General features: G+C 38.9%; 1 protein-coding gene across 1 annotated transcript in view; it reads right to left on the reverse strand.

Moving 5' to 3' along the window:
- Positions 1–5,638: 5,638 nt before the first annotated feature.
- Positions 5,639–17,698, reverse strand: part of LOC136253941 (histone deacetylase 11-like) — a 14,170-nt gene continuing 2,110 nt past the window's right edge. The window contains exons 3-12 of the mRNA XM_066046598.1: positions 15,406–15,512; positions 15,238–15,354; positions 14,105–14,224; positions 12,488–12,550; positions 12,339–12,435; positions 9,477–9,546; positions 8,721–8,776; positions 8,621–8,673; positions 8,485–8,574; positions 5,639–5,828 (exon numbers count right to left, since the gene is read on the reverse strand). Of these exons, the coding sequence (XP_065902670.1) occupies positions 5,751–5,828; positions 8,485–8,574; positions 8,621–8,673; positions 8,721–8,776; positions 9,477–9,546; positions 12,339–12,435; positions 12,488–12,550; positions 14,105–14,224; positions 15,238–15,354; positions 15,406–15,512 (851 nt within the window). The 3' untranslated portion in view covers positions 5,639–5,750. The remainder of the gene's footprint in view (positions 5,829–8,484; positions 8,575–8,620; positions 8,674–8,720; positions 8,777–9,476; positions 9,547–12,338; positions 12,436–12,487; positions 12,551–14,104; positions 14,225–15,237; positions 15,355–15,405; positions 15,513–17,698) is intronic.

The raw sequence follows: 17,698 nt of genomic DNA on the forward strand, positions 1-17,698 counted from the left end.
TACTACAAATTGAGAGCAATTCAAGAAGCACCTCTGCAATCAACTCAGTCACTATACAGAAAAATGCAGATTATTACCCATTACAAACATAGGGAAGCCATAATACGCTACTGTGAATTGACACCTTGGATTGTCAGGGAAAAGAAAGTAGACATAAAGGAAGAAAAGTGCATAGTTCCATGATGTGTGTACTGCAGTATGCCAAAAAGTAAGTGTTGGGCTGAATCAGTGTCAAACAGTGAAGAAATTGAGCCCATATCCTTAGCTGTTATTGAGTTATGCTGATTTGAAGGCATCAGGCAACTAACTAGTCAGTAGAAAATTCCTCAACTAAACACAATAAAATTTTGTAGTAACCATTTGAAGCATTTCCAGTCATGGACTTGGTTATACCTAACCAGTACTGCCAAGGCTCCATGAAGGCACTGTCTGGTCCATAGTTTATGCAAACCTCAATTATCCATAGTACGCGATATAGTGATAAAATTGTTCCTCTGCAGGCAGTTTATTTTTGCTATTGTTATTTGAGCTTTACAGTGACCAGCACTGAAGGTCTGACAGCAACACATGCTGCAGCCTTTGGATTACCTAACCTAACAAACTGGAACTAGAGACTTAAACATTACTTAACCTACAGTAGCTACAATAAGGTGAAACAGAAAATGGGACGAAGAAAGGAAAAAAAATCCCTCCTACCTTTTGCACTCAAATACAGTAGGTATTGATCCTTCTAGCAGATTCTAGAACTTACATTGCTCTTGAACAGTTAACCTTTAAGTTATACTACATTCCAATATTGGAAGATAAGAAATATCCAATTTTGGATGGCAACAAATACATTCCAATATTGGAAGATAAGAAATAGTGTTGTTCCAGTATCAGCTAGTTATTACAGTTCTAGTTCCAGTTTTAGAACCATAATCTTATACAGTTCTAGTTCCAGTTCTGGAACCATAATCTTTAGAATTATATACAGTTCCAGTTCTAGTTCTAGAACCATAACCTTTAGAATTACAGTTCCAGTTCAGGAACCATGACATTTAGAATTATTATTCTTCAATTTCTAGAACAACACTTATTTAACTTTAGTATTACCAAAAGCCCATAATGAATTATGGACACTCACTATTAAGTTACATATGCTAGTCTTGCCAGGTTTAGTTGATTCATGTATGTAGCTAATACTGTGTTATCAGCATTATTACACAAAAAACTATAACACTAACACTATACAGAGTGGTACTAAAAGACTTGTAGCTAATTATCAAACACTGAACCAGACATAACAATGACTGACGCAGCATTGTATTTGGCACTCTTATAATAATAATTATAGCTAATCAGTTGTTTCGAACAGTGTTTTAGCACATGCATTCATGGTTGTAATACATACAGCTTTTGTGAAGTTATATACTACATCGTGTTGTCAGCAGATAAAATTCTGATCTTTTAAAGAGCATAAAATCTCATTGGCAAAAATTGTATGGTTATGACCAGTTCCAGTATATTTCCAGTACCTGATAAAATTTCTTTTTAGTTCTAGTTCTAGTTCCAGTTTTGAGGAAGGCAAAATTATAGTTCTAGTTCCAGTCTTAAGGAAAGCTAAATTATTGTTCCAGTTTGAACTGGAACTGAAATAAAAAATGCTGGAACTGGAATTATTTTAGTTCCAGTACTGAGAACTGGAACAACACTAATAAGAAACATCCGATTTGGATGATTCTTGCACAAGTTCCTCACTGTATAGAGAAATAAACAATAATCATCCAAATGTGGAGGATAATTACTCCCTAGTTATTATCATCCATATTTGGATGACAATGATCATCCATATTTGGAAATGTAACATATATACCTCCATACTGATGAGGTTTTCAAAAATGTTTTATCAAGCTTTTAATTGACCTGACAAGTGGTTTGTAGGGTATATATGTACCAATGAGAGTATACTTTTTGAACAATATATAGAGTACAGACAGACACACGATCAAGGAAAAAACAAGCAGTCACAATCATTAGCTACTTCACGATCTGCGAGGAATGCATTCTGATTCAAACACACTAATTAGGCTTGTGTCGATTATGCCAACAATTTTTGACGTAATAGGGGATGAAAAGCACAAAGTACAATGGAACTTAATTAGCGGCATAATGTGGAAATTTCTGTCACAATCAATATAACTTCAGCTATAACAGTCACAAAGTCAAGAGCTAACTTGTTTTGAAGGTGAAATGATTCCTGACAAGTAGAAAAGTGCACTAGTCTTACTACATGTCAAGTTTACACTCAACAGAATGAATCACTCAACAGAATGAATGCTTTTCATTGTGGGTTGAGTTTTATAGGACACGTTTAATTGACATGTGCCAAAGCAGTTTAGTTGGGCTTCAATTAGGCCAACGTTGAAACCGGGTCACTACTGCTGACCCGGATGACCCACTGACCCGGATTTGACCCGGATGTGACCCGTATTGACCCGGATTAATTAAAGCCGAGACGTGTTTCGGCTAGTCTCGAGCGAGCGAACGAGCCTACATTTTGAGCGTTCGATTCGTGTTGAGTAAATATTGCAACTTCAGCCTATCTGTAGGTTGAAGACCAAAAAAAAAAAAAAAAAAAGGTCTTCACCTACTGACAATAGCTACCCTGGCGTATGTTGGTAATGCGATAAGTGGGCGTGGCTCACGAAAGAGCTACGCGATAGCGTTTAGAAGTTTCCACGTCGTCAAACGAACAATTTCGTATCTCACGTGATCCAGTCCGGGTCAGACCCGGATAAATTGTAAACCGGGTCAGACCCGGATGACCCGGAGAAAATGTGACCCGGATGACCCGGATGACCCGACCCGGTTTCAACGCTGAATTAGGCATGAGGCTATTATGCTCCAAAAATTAAGCGTTATGCTTTTGAGCAGTGCTCAAAAAATCACCTATTATGCTTTTGAGAATTTCCCATTATTCCCAAAATTATGCCACCATAATTGGCCAGTTTATTGCTGCATTAGACCATTTTCATTGATGTTTAAGGTTCCAATAGTCTTGAAGTCTTTAGCTGGTTGCTGTATTACAATATTTCGTTTCAATGTGACTGCTTTATTAGAGTAAATAATATTCTGTGACTGTTCTATTAGTGTTTCTGACTGGTCTATTAGAGTATCTCGATCCTTTTAAACAGAATTGCGCAATCTGCAGATTTTCCTACTGTTAAAGCTTCATAATCACCTCAAAATGCTAGCATAATTCCTGATTCCTACATATAGCTACCCATTATGCCCGAAATTATGCCAGTATAATTCCCTCATCCCTAACTTCAATCATTGAATGTGGTTCAGTGCTGGTCACTGTAAAGCATTAATACAATAATACAATAATAATATTTATTATTATTAAACACATATCATCTCATTTTCCATAAATTGTTATATACCTTCAGTCCTGGTCACTGTAAAGTGTTAATAATAATAATAATGTGACCAGATTTTACAGAACCGAACCAAATCGCACACCAGGCAAAATCAAACTAACCGCACCACCAGTGGATAGCTACACTATCGTACTACTAGTTTTGACCCTCAGCACTACTCAAACTACACAAGGCTGGTTTTAACAGACGTCTTTACTGGGTGGTGTGGAGTGCTCAAATGGCGGTTTCAGGCCTTGTGAAGGACCTGGCTTGGCAAGAATCAGTGGTTTACTGGTGGACAGCCTTATAATGTTGGCCAGACGTGTTCTCTGTAGATTTTGCTACATATCAGCCACTAAGGAGCCAGCACGGCCCTGTAATCTCGTGTCTGGACTCCAATCGTGGTCTGCCTCCATTTTGAGGTCTATCTTTTGCCCTCCCCGCCACCCCCCAGCCTCCACCCCCCAGCCTCCACCCCCCAGCCTCCACCCCCCAGCCTCCACCCCCCAGCCTCCACCCCCCAGCCTCCACCCCCCAGCCTCCACCCCCCAGCCTCCACCCCCCAGCCTCCACCCCCCAGCCTCCACCCCTTTGTGAGCACTCGTGATACTACTTCGCTCGTCCATCTTATTTGGCGGGAAACTGTACAAGCAGCTACAAGTACTGGAAGTGGCTAGAAAGGTAACAGATTGATGCATCTTTTGTGTAAATTTCATACGCGTGCTTGCTATCCTTGGAGAGTTATGCTGGCTTCAATTCTTTAAAACCGTTTAGGCCAATGAAACTTGATTAGCAGTTTCGCGTCATCGCCCGCATGCTTTTGGTATACCCGCATGGAATTTCATTATTGGTATTTCAGATCGAAATACTCTAATAGAGCAGTCACTTTTACTCTAATAGAGCAATCAGCTATACTCTAATGGAAAAATCACTTGTTTAGGAATCACAGAAATAGCTAAATATTCTTATATGGATTAGTAATGTACTTTAAGAGTAACCAATGTAGATCTCACTGTTTTTTTGGCAGAAATTTTCATGTTTGGGATGTGTGTTGTGCTTTTGGAAAATAATGAATAATGAATAATAACCGCCCGCCCGCCCGCATCAAATTTTCAAAAATCTGAGCGAGAAACTGGTATTCAAGTTTCATTGGCCTTATCTCGAAACTTCTAATGTGCGGTTTGGATCGTTTTTCCAAAATCCAGTCACATATGATGATTGTGATTACAGGAAGACAATACAATGGAAGCTCTGATAAATAAATACCTTTGACACTGATAATATTTATTGTATTTTGCATGTTTATACATGTCCTTGTAAGAAATTGTAGTAAACTTCCCCACTCATGTACCTTTAATACTAAATTTGTAATTAGTTGTAAGTACAGTGGAACCTAAGTTATTTGGATTCTCGGTTAACCCGAACTACAAAACTGACTGCTCAATTAGAGTAGTGACTGTTCTATTAGGGTAGTTGATAATACTGAAAATTTTAAAACCATCACAGTTTCAGAGATATGGACTTTTCAGACTTATGGACCACTCCTGGTCCCACGGGGTTCGAGGTTCCACTGTATGTAATTAAGGCGGCTGGTACTATAGTTGCCAGTTGACTTCAGATCTTGTAATTTTCCCCCCTTGATTTAACATGTCTGTACTTGTTATAATAAATAAATAAATACTCTCTTCCTGAAAGCATGCATTTTGGGAATAGTTTTGAGCATATATTTGACCCAGGCCTAATATAAATTATAATAGTTTAGTACTTGGAACAGTTTGGTACACATGCATAACTAGCTATATAGTAATCTGTCAATAAAAATCTTGAATCAAAATGTTTGTCCAGCTGGAGGTAAGTATCTGTAATTATTAACTTGCTATAAATGACCTTCCATATTTAATTTAGGCTAATAATTTTGTTTGTTTATATAAGCATGCAATAATAATTACTAATAATTATTACAAATTGTGCCAGCATTTTGCTTGCCTCTTGATCTTGACTAACTTCTTAAATTTTGAGTATATCCATACCATGTATCCCTATAGGTAAAGTATAGTTTATTATAAGTAGTAATCAGACCACCTCAATATCAATCATCCAATTCCAAGCATAGCTATAGCTTAACTATAATGTGGGCATGTCAGGTACAGTACTTCCTGATCTCACCAATCTGACCAACTGCAGCTTATCTCAGTCATCTCTGTGAAAATGATAGCTATTATGCAGGAGAAACCTTTGCATTACAATTATTATAATAAAAAACAAAATTCCATCAATTCAAGACAAAATATAGCAGTGTGTGTGTGTAGTGTTGTGGGGGGAGGGGGTGAGTCATTCATTGTCCAATTATTCTGATGGTCCAGTGATCAGACCCTTTGAGTGGAGGTTGATGATCGAGTTAGCAATAATTTCAGCATTGTTCCTCTGCGGGAGAATACAATTACAAGTTGATATACGTAGGTATATGTAGTAGTTCTGGTCACAAGTGCGTTTGGTAATTTCTAGGACCACTATATACATGCAAGCAATGTAGTTAACTATGTGGAAATGTCGTCTGTGATAAGCAACATCACCATACCATATCTTGTATAGACCAAACCACAGTATACATGTTATTAATCAACTGATCAATTGCAGTGCATGCTACTATCAGCTTAATGAAGAATTTCCACGTTATAGTAAAACAGCAAGGGTATACATTTTGTACACTTATATACAGACAGGTTTAGTGGGAAGGTGTGGTCACCTTATGTAACCAAAAAATCACATGAATTATACCTCCGCAATTTTGTAGGGCAAAAATGTGAAGTTTGACCAACTAAAAGCTTAGCATTATTGAATGAGTGTTCACAATCCCTTCAGTTGTTGTGCTATTGGATATACGTAATGAGAAAGTAAGGAATGTGGAATTGCTCCCTAAATATAAACTACGAGACTCGCCCTGAGAGGATCCAGCTGGAAATAGTGGTTTTGGGAGCCAACTTGAGCCAAACCCAATGAATATTCACTAGATTCAACCAGATTCTTCACACGAAGCAAATGATCCATTTGAGGGTGTTTAAAAATTAATATTATCACAGGAATCATTCCCGCAGTGAAGCTAAGGAATAACCAGATTAGTGAGCTGAGCACCAAGTTCTACATGTGTAGACAGCAGCATTTTGAATTATGTACCAGGTTACCCGTTTAATCATGGAGAATCGCAGATTAATTTTCTCTTCACCATACAATTTTCAGCCCTTTAAGATCAACATTTGTCATGTACTAAGTTTGCTTGTCCGACTCAGGATACATAACTTGCTTTCACTGATCAGTGATGTTGAACTACTGCATTGTCAGCAGCACCATCCTTCCAGCACTTTGCATGATACTGGATGCTTACGCCACTGTGTTAAATAAAATGAGATATTCTTCTCTTGTTAGAATCCAGCTTTAGCCAGAATAAATAGCCTGATAGCACTTACATAGCTAATTTGCCATTGCATGATAGTCTAGGACAAACAGATATGCCAGTTTTAGCTACCTAGAAATAATGTAGCTACATGTTGAGCATTGAAATGAGTCTTGAATGTTCACAACACGGTTTCAAAGCTCTCTTTAATACAGCTAGTACTTGAATCAAGTCTGCAGAAGTCTTCTCTTGGGGTATTTGGAGAACCCACACTTAATTCTATGGCATTCTAAACACTCATTCCATTCATGGTCAAAAATCATGTTTTCGTCCTACAATAATGGCGGACATGTAATTCCTACAATTATGGCGGACATTTAATTCCCATGATTTTTTTAGGTTGACCATACCTTCACGCTAAACCCGTCCATAGATTACTATTGTTTAAAACAATTCCTGTACATAAAGTAAAACTAGCATATTAAAAATTATAAATTTAAAAATAAAGCAGGAATCCAAGCGATAAAAAGTAGTGAAACAAGAGATGAATGATGGTAGCTATTACAGCATAGCTCGATGGGAAATTCCTACTTTGGCATGATATAGCCATTATTTTGTGTTCAACGCCAAAGTAGGAATTTTCCACCGAGCCATGCTGTAATAGCTACCATCGTCCATCTCTTTTTTCAATACTTTGGATTCCTGCTTTATTTTTAAATTTATAATATGCTAGTTTGTTTAGTTTTTTGTTAAGGCATACAGCTAGCTATAAACATGTGACTGTTCTATTATAGGGTGACTGCTGTGTTAGAGTATCTCGAGTCAGCCTGCAAAGATGTGATCTTGCCCAAAAAGGGCATGGTTTCGATCGATTATATAGTATCTCGAGTCAGCCATCCCTATTGAACTTGTGTGGTTACTGAAATACAGCTAGTGCAAAAGGGGTGTGTCATTGTGGTTTCAATCGCTAGATCGATAATGCGTAGAATGAAGAATGGGCGTGATCTTGTGATCTATTGTGAAAGCTATCTAGTACCAGTACCTCCGTCATAGATTATATCAGTAAGGAATATCATCTATTCCTCCATACAGTAGCGTAGTCTAAGCACCTTAAATAATCTTGTGGCGTCTATTATGCTGCTTAAAGAAAGTGTTGATATGAAAAATTAACGCCTGATATGGCTTCGTTGGATGAAGAAGACAAGCAGCATGATTGAAGATAAAAGAAAAGGCGCAGAGGGCACACATTCGTCGGAACCCCAAAAGGCACATCCCACTGGTGAGTTTGTCATTGTGGCGTAAAATGGTGACCGTGCACTGCTTTGTTTGGCCTCTAGGCTTGCGACTGTAGTCAGTCAGTCAGGCTAAAATTCCAAGTTTTGGCAATTTTTAAAAAATTCTGTATCCGGCCACTTGTAAGCGTTTTGTTGTAATTAATGCTGTTTTATGTATTATATGGACTAGTACTATTCCACAAAGGTGATTTTCGTTTCGTAAGATAACTCTAGGATGATTTTTAAAGGCAGAATTTTGGGCAGAACGCGAAAATTTCACCTGGATTCCTACTTAAACGGTACAACCATACCATTTGATAATAAGTACTCTATCCACAAACTGACAATGCAGCATGTTTTGATAAGAATTTCATGGTAGGTCAAAGACTGTCTATTGTGTCACTGCACTACTTACCTGATATCCTCCAGATGTCAACATCAATATTGGTATTCCTCTGTTCTTCCTCACTTCAGTAAACACCAGCTCATCTCGATCTCTCACACCCTATACACAATACATCATTACCATAGCAACTGATTGTGACACATACTTCATCAGTGATGTCTAGTAGTCCCAGGGGATCCCCCTTCAATATGTCAGTACCTAATATGGACAATGAGGTAACACACAAGGCACAGTTGACCACTCACCAGCATTATAGATGACCATGTCAGGTTTGAAGTCATTCAACACTTCAGGTAACAGCCTGTAAAACGAAACATTTTGGTGATTTGTTGATCACTAATCAAGACACAATAGGACCTCCATTATTTGCCTGGAGTGAGGGGAATGGTAAGATAATGTGAGTGTTCTATTAGAGTATTGGAATAGTAAGACAAGTATACAGGAATTTTCAACTAGAGTAGGGACCATAGCACATCAATAAAAAGTACTGAAACAAGTTGGAGTAGTGCATGATATTAAATCACAGTAAAACAATAAGCACAGCACAGGGACCATAGCACATTGATCAAACAATACTTTTGATCAATGTGCTATGGTCCCTACTTTAGTTGAAAATTCCAAATTTTTTGTGCACTTGTAATGATTTATTTTAGCAGAGCAATCTACATTCATTACAGTTAAACCTCCATTGTCCAAGAACCTGTGTGCCTGTTCAATCATAAAAAGTACAGAATGAAGTACATTTATGTTTACACAGTGGAACATGCTCAAGCCAGTCACCTATTGGTCTGATTTAATAAACAGATGGTTGCAGGTGGATTAGTGTGTAAATTTCTCACTTGTGAAATTTAGGTCTTTCTGGAAATTATATTTCCTTACATAAATAGCAGTCAGCACTTTCCTGATCTACTCAACAACACTTCACGATCACACATGACTACACAGTTACTCAAGGATGGTACATATACACAGTACACACAACTACAAATTTAGTGACTGACGTTTTGATAACTCCCAAGTAGACAGTATCTTCTGTGTGTAAATCCAACTCTATTCTCTTATCAATGTATCCTAATATGGTAAAACAATATCAAAACATGAAAATAATGACATAGCCACATGCAATTACTCTAATAGAACATACAACTACTCTAATATAATGGACACTAGTTGATGAAATACTTTAATTGAACAGTCAAAATTGATAGACAAAAAACTGAGGATTTTGGGTAACCAAGGATACACTGTACACAGTTGTTACACATTGCCACACATGATCACTCTTAGCATATTTGATAGATTATTAATGGAATTTCTCTACAGTGAAACCAGCTGTGTAATGAGGTCACAGCCGTCTGAACTGACCATTGCAATAATCCCCAAATGTGTTGTTTGTATACAAAACAATCTCCCTAATGTAAGCTTTCAAAGGTCACTGTATAATAAGGCCACATGGCCATTGCGATAATAATCCCCAAATGTGTTGCGATCTCAAGCACCATCTATGTCCAGTTCTTAAGCATTACCGCAGAAGGGTGCATCGCATTTCTGTATTCCCTCTCACGATTCACTGTCTCTCCAACAGGGGGTTCCATAGCCAATGAATGTACCTACTGATGGTAATCTTGTATCAATGTAGGATTTCATTTAGAAACCAGCATTTGTTTCAGCCCAGCTTTAACTGAAAGAATAACAGCACTTTTATATTCAATACTTAAGAGATACTATTAGGTTTTCAGAAGTGTATAAACTTGTTATATCATACATGCACACGGTATGTAATTTTCACAGATTTTGTGGTTAGAGCAAATGTGAAAATAAAATCCGTGAAACTTTCCCAGCATACAACAATGCTTTAACCTCAAGATGGTTAAAGTCGAGGTTAAAGCATTGTTGTATACTGGGAAATTTTCACAGATTTTATTTTCACATTTGCTCTAGCCACAAAATCTGTGAAAATTATGTACCGTGAAAATTTCTGTGCATGTTTGATATAACAAGTTTATACACTTCCTGAAAATCTAATAGTATCTCTTAAGTATTGAATATAAAAGTGCTGTTATTCTTTCAGTTAAAGCTGGGCTGAAACGAATGCTGGTTTCTAAATGAAATCCTACATTGATACAAGATTACAATGGCTTAAGGTTACAGGATACTTTAAAATGTGTGGGCGGAACAAATTACAGAACCTGCTCTAAACCAAGCAAGGGATAAATAATTGTTGTGGAAGTAATGCAACTACTTGTACTTGCTTGTTTATACTGCAGAACAGCAACTGTTCTTGGGTGTGTGGTCCACGATAGAGCAATGTTTTTCAAAAACGCGTCGCCAAAAACCAGACTAACAGATTACTGAATCCCTATAATTTTGACACAAGTAACTAAAATATCTAGATCCTGTGGGAGCGAAATCTTAAGTTATTGTTTGTGAAGATGTTTAAACTTTTAGTAGTTTCTTCGATTGAAACAAGCTCTTTGAAGGCTTGTATCTCTGTCACTGGGAAGAAATACACCAAAAACGCTTCCACAGGACCTAATAAATTTAATGTACAGTATCACCATGCCCCAGAACTGCCCATAGAGCCTACAGTTTTGCTGCATTTGGCAGCAGAAAACATGGTAGTGACAGCTGGAGCTGAGCGATGTACGGCTTAGTCTCGCATGGCCAGACCGTATATTTTTTAAGCGCAGGGGCTTATCGCTTTCAGTATAAGCGTCCGCACCTAAAAAAATCGGTCTGGCACATTTCCAGCACCAACGTTGTTCTTACTGATCCCAGAAAAGTTGGGATAACGCCTCAGGTATAATGGGTTCACGTGCACACATTTGGGAGAGTAGAGATGGCAACGAAGGCTGTTTGTCAACGAAGGCACAATGCTTACAGAATACGAGGTAAACGTTGGCTTCTACTATGCCATTTCTACTAATCTTACTTGTAGTATCTAAGGAGAACTACCACAAAGCATTGCTGAGAGATGCCACGAGTTGCACCTGTACTTGTATGGCTTCTCAGAACAACTTTGGTGCCAGAAATGTACCAGACTGAATGTTTTAGGTATGGGTGCTTATACTGAGAATGATAAGGCCCTGTGCCTAAAAATATACAGTCTGGCCACACGAGACTAGGGCTGGCTTACCTGTCTTGCTACAACAACTTGTAGCGTCCCACCTGCCTCAAACTACACTGTAGCGACATAAAAACATTAAATATGAAGGGCTTTGTGTTCACTTTAAACCTTTCACGCTGCTAGACTCAGTAGACTGCCTTCACAAAAAGTATTGATAGGCATTCAAAAATTTGAACCTGTGACAATACTGTAACCTTAATTTATAGAACAAAGCTTACCACAACTAATGAAACTTGTGACTTCTCAAACTGATGTCAACAACAAGGACAAACAAGATTTTTCAACTGGTTTATAAGTGGATTATAAGAAATAAACACCAGCGTCTATATGGATAAATATGGTACATCAACTTGATTCTGTTTCGTAATTCATAGCATAACTCAAGCAAACCACTAAAACCAAAAACAGATGCTCAGAACTACCTTCTCAAATTTTTTCTATGATGTTTCTTTTTATAAAACTCGAGCGTTGAGCCTGCTCTTCATTTTCGTATGCATTTAAGTAGGACACACACAACCCTTACAACTAAATAGGTTGCATTTTAGTAGCCTATGCAGACTTCAGAACTATTAAGGTCTCAGACAGACAGTTGTAGGTAAAACGTAGTATTTTTATATCTCACAATATTCTGCTGTTGGTACTTTATTATTCAGAAAATAGCCCAAGATTTAGGGTGGATGTTTTAATTGTAAAGACCCCATAAGACAACTTCTATTATAGCACTACAGGTACTCACTCTTAGCCTCCCTGTCATTAGGGTAGATCCATCTGTTGTACACATCAGCTATGAACACTTTACTGTCCATGCCCAGGTCTCTCTCATAGCCATTACCCTGCAGGAAAGAAGGTGGGGCTAGAGACACATTGATCACATGATCAGCTCACCTGATGAGCATCCAGATCCAATACTAACACTTTACTGATGTTATCCAAATGATTGAACATGAACTGGAATGGGATATGAAAAGATTGCTCATGGGGAGATGAAAAAATACCACATCATCTAATCATGCATGCACACACTACAAGCACATGCACACGAGCATATGCACACACTACACGCACACACAGTGCACACTAATGTGAACGCACACACATGAGCACACAACATGCACACACACACATGCATGTGCACAAGCAAGAATACATGAATTCTTTTATAGAATTTATTAATCCAGTTAGATTGATGTGGTTAGGGGTAGTTGAGGGGTTTTCACTGAATATTTGCTACTACCACCAAGATCTGCACCAGCTGCGGTTTGACCCAGACTCACACCAAGGGCTGCATCACCACCACCGAACCCTCCGAAGTGCAACATAGCATGCTGTACTGTGGGAGTCTGACAGCATAGGAAAATTTTAAATATTACTATCAAAATATTGAATGTGAAGCCAAAATATTGCAGTGTAATTTTAATCAGATATTGCAGTGTAAAAAGAAAGCTTTGACACAAAACAGCAATCATTTAAAAACAATTATCACACGATTGGATGTGAAAGAGATTTTCAGCCAAATTTGAATCTATTACAAGATTGTATTGGCTGGCTACAAAAGTAGGAATATAAACCTTAAGATGGAGCAACCAGTTTCCAAGGGGGTGAATCTCTCCCCTCCCCCTCCCAATATAAACCCTGCACATAAACACACATTCTACCCCCAGACCTACGTAGATTCTGTGTAATAAAGTACATGGATCTTTACACCATTTCCCCCTTCCTCTTCCTATATAACTTTATTCCCCCCCCCCCTCTCCCCAAGTCATTTCTTAGGCAAACGCCTGACACAACCATACACAAACGCACCACAAATACACACTCATATCTGCCACAAACATGTACAAGGATAGTAACCAATTATAATTACTTAAGCTTTCTATGATTACAATTACAGTGTTATGTATTCAGTGATTTCCTTAAGTGCATAATCTGATTACAGTCATGATTAGATTGTGTGGGTGTATATAAAACAGCCACAAGAACACTGGGATACCTGTCCATTACCAATGTTCAAGGTGTCAAGTGCTAACAATCCTTTTGTAGGTATGACTAGTAACCTAAAGGAGGCTTAATTAATATGCCTCATGGATATGAAGTGAAGGAACCCTACAGTATGTGACATTAATTTATGATTCATTTCTTCTTCGTAATGTAATCAAGTTTTAATCATAACATGTAAACTTTTTTATGTCCATACTGTAAGTCTCATCTCTTTATGAGAGACAAGGAAAGTTGGATAATTATACACCACACACACACGCACGCACGCACGCACGCACGCACGCACGCACACACACACAGAGTTACACACACACAGTTACACACAAGCAATGTAAAGCCTACAACAGCCCAATATGCAGCTGGGTAGACTGGAACAATGTGAGCAAAGTTTCTTGTTCAAGGAAAAAATAATACCAAATAGGCATAACCGGGCATCAAACATGGAACCTTTTGTTACCAGGATGATGCTCTACATGTACTCACTCAGACAACTAAACAAGTCACCTTTATACAGAGGGTGATATCAGCGTAGGCACAGAAGCCACCTCCCTCAGAACTGGAACAGTGATGGAATCCTCCTCCAATATTGATAGACCATCCTCTATCCCTGGCCAACTTGCCTGCCTGTAATTCAATAACAACACATCATTAATGTATTATACACACCATTAATACACACCAACTATTCCAGACATATTGTAAAGACAAGCACAACAGGACTGTGCTATATATAAATTTCAGGTACCCCAATAATGGTACTCATAAACCACAAATACCAATACAGTGGAACTTGTCAATAAAGGACACATTGGGACCAACACCAACACTCATTAGGACATACACACCAACACACACCAACACACACACTGGGACATACGTACACAATAACAGACAAAACGAGGACATACACACCAACAGACACACACACTAGGACATATACACCAACAGACACACACTCACTAGGACATACACACCAACAGAGGGACATACACAACAACAGACATAACTAAGACATACACACCAACATAGGACAACAGACAAAACTAGGACATACACACCAACACACACACACACACACACACTATATAGGACATTATACAGGGCTCAAAATAATGTTGGCATTCAGCCAATTTCCGGTCAATGTTGCATATATATTGATTGGTTAATTTTATTGTTGTTCGGATATTGTGGCTGAATAAATCAAAGTGCTATATACACTACTGCTGGAGAGCAGCCTTACAAAGGAAGTAATATTTAATTAAGCTGTTTGTTTATGGCCACAAGCTTTACCTCAAGCCAAAGCAGTGAGGTTTGAACATCAGCCTACAGTACTTGTACTTGTCAGCTATGAAAATGTGCAAAATGAATTTAAACCCTGTTATCCAGTGTTACCTTTGACTTGTGGGATGCATGAAGTTTCATTAAAGACTGTTGTACTGGGTTATAAACAGTGTGTTACATTATATAATGGCGGCAAAAACTGGGCACCAGTATCAGACACACACACACACACACAAACACAGACACACACACACAGACACACACACACACACACACACACACACACACACACACACACACACACACACACACACACACACACACACACACACACACAGACAAACAGACACCCTCACTAGTACAGTTCCTCCAGTTTGCTCTCTAAATGGAGACAGTAGTTTCCTCTGTAGTACAAAGTTTGGTACTATAGCAACAGGAGCCACCTCAGTGATCAGAGCCACATTGTAACTAGACTGGATAGAGAGCAGCTAGTGATGTAGCTAGTACTGAGGGGGACTACTCACCTTAAGACTGTTCAAGTACTCTTGTGTGTGTACCACTAACAACTCATCTTCTGTAATCTCCAGTGGCTCTACAATATCTTCCTTAGTCTCCCTCAGTATGTTAGCAGCTATGAGAACAAACAGAGCTTGAACACCATATTATTATACAGTATGCAGGTGTGTGTGTGTGTGTGTGTAGTGTGTGTGTGTGTGTGTGTGTGTGTGTGTGTGTGTGTGTGTGTGTGTGTGTGTGTAGTGTGTGTGTGTAGTGTGTGTGTGTGTAGTGTGTGTGTGTAGTGTGTGTGTGTAGTGTGTGTGTGTAGTGTGTGTGTGTAGTGTGTGTGTGTAGTGTGTGTGTGTGTAGTGTGTGTGTGTGTAGTGTGTGTGTGTGTAGTGTGTGTGTGTAGTGTGTGTGTGTAGTGTGTGTGTGTAGTGTGTGTGTGTAGTGTGTGTGTGTAGTGTGTGTGTGTAGTGTGTGTGTGTGTAGTGTGTGTGTGTAGTGTGTGTGTGTAGTGTGTGTGTGTGTAGTGTGTGTGTGTAGTGTGTGTGTGTAGTGTGTGTGTGTAGTGTGTGTGTGTAGTGTGTGTGTGTAGTGTGTGTGTGTAGTGTGTGTGTGTAGTGTGTGTGTGTGGTGTGTGTGTGTAGTGTGTGTGTGTAGTGTGTGTGTGTAGTGTGTGTGTGTAGTGTGTGTGTGTAGTGTGTGTGTGTAGTGTGTGTGTGTAGTGTGTGTGTGTAGTGTGTGTGTGTAGTGTGTGTGTGTAGTGTGTGTGTGTAGTGTGTGTGTGTAGTGTGTGTGTGTGTAGTGTGTGTGTGTAGTGTGTGTGTGTAGTGTGTGTGTGTAGTGTGTGTGTGTAGTGTGTGTGTGTAGTGTGTGTGTGTAGTGTGTGTGTGTAGTGTGTGTGTGTAGTGTGTGTGTGTAGTGTGAGTGTGTAGTGTGCGTGTGTAGTGTGTGTGTGTAGTGTGTGTGTGTGTAGTGTGTGTGTGTAGTGTGTGTGTGTGTGTGTGTAGTGTGTGTGTGTAGTGTGTGTGTGTGTGTGTGTGTGTGTGTGTGTGTGTGTGTGTGTGTGTGTGTGTGTGTGTGTGTGTGTGTGTGTGTGTGTGTGTGGTGGTAACTGCTATGGAGAAAATGAAATGGGGGGAAGGCTGGAGGGAGAACTGGTATCTTACCTGAATTAATACGGGTTACTGTATTTGGTGGATCACGGATTGACAGATTACGGATCGACGGATCATGTGATGAGCATATCCCACTACTCAATGGAGATGTTTATAAGTATTGTGTCAGTGTTGTAATATACTTGATAATATTTCAATAACAATGACAAAACATTGCACACTTTAGGTACACTCATTTCATTGCTATATTCCCAGGCACTGTTCCAGATTTACGGATTTACAGTAGCATTAGCTATAGCCATTTGGCTATGTGATCACTGTGATAATTGAAGGTAAAGCCTTGAGACACTGACTAGGCTTTGTAGATTACAACAATTAAGTCTAGCTAGCTACTATTTACCTTTGATCAAAGTGAGAGTCAGTGAAGTATTAAAGCCAGCCCATGCCACTGCAACTCTGAAATATCAAAAAGGTACCGATTGAATACCTATCATACGAGTGGCATAGCTTTAATACTTCACCCACTCTCAAAGGTACATGTAGTAGACTTGTCTTAATCTACTTTGTAATAATGTGATGTCGGCACCTTGAGGCTTTACCTTCAATTGTGTCAGTGATCATGTAGCTAAATCTATAAATCTGGAACGGTGCAGGGCATTTTAGCAGTGTACTTAAAGTGTGTAGTGGTTTTGTCATTATTATTACAATAATTATAAATCAAGTATATTACAACACTGACACAATAATTAGACTATAAAGATCTCCAATTAGTAGTGGGATATAATCATCACGTGATCTGTCGATCCATAATCCGTCAATCCGTGATCCGCCTAATACAGCAACCCAATTAATACTTTGTGGAGGCCCAGAAATACAGCACAGAATATTAGTGTTAATGAAGTAGGTATGGAAGACAGGATGTGTAGTTCATGGACTGGAAAGATGCAGAAATGGTTCCCATACCTTAGAAAGAAGTGTAATAACTGGAGGCGAATCAGTTTGTTGGATGGAGGGAAGGGGCGAGTGTAGATATGATTTTTACAGCTAGGCAGTTATCTGAGAAGAGCAGAGAACAGGATGACTCTCTTTTTGCACTCTTTGTTGACCTCCGCAAGGCATACGACTCAGTATGTAGAGAGACCTTGTGGTGGGTATTGCAGAAGTATGGTGTTCCTCCAGTGATGTTGTCACTGATCTG

The sequence above is a fragment of the Dysidea avara genome, chromosome 4, assembly GCF_963678975.1.
Source record: "Dysidea avara chromosome 4, odDysAvar1.4, whole genome shotgun sequence".
NCBI classification, from domain to species: Eukaryota; Metazoa; Porifera; class Demospongiae; order Dictyoceratida; family Dysideidae; genus Dysidea; species Dysidea avara.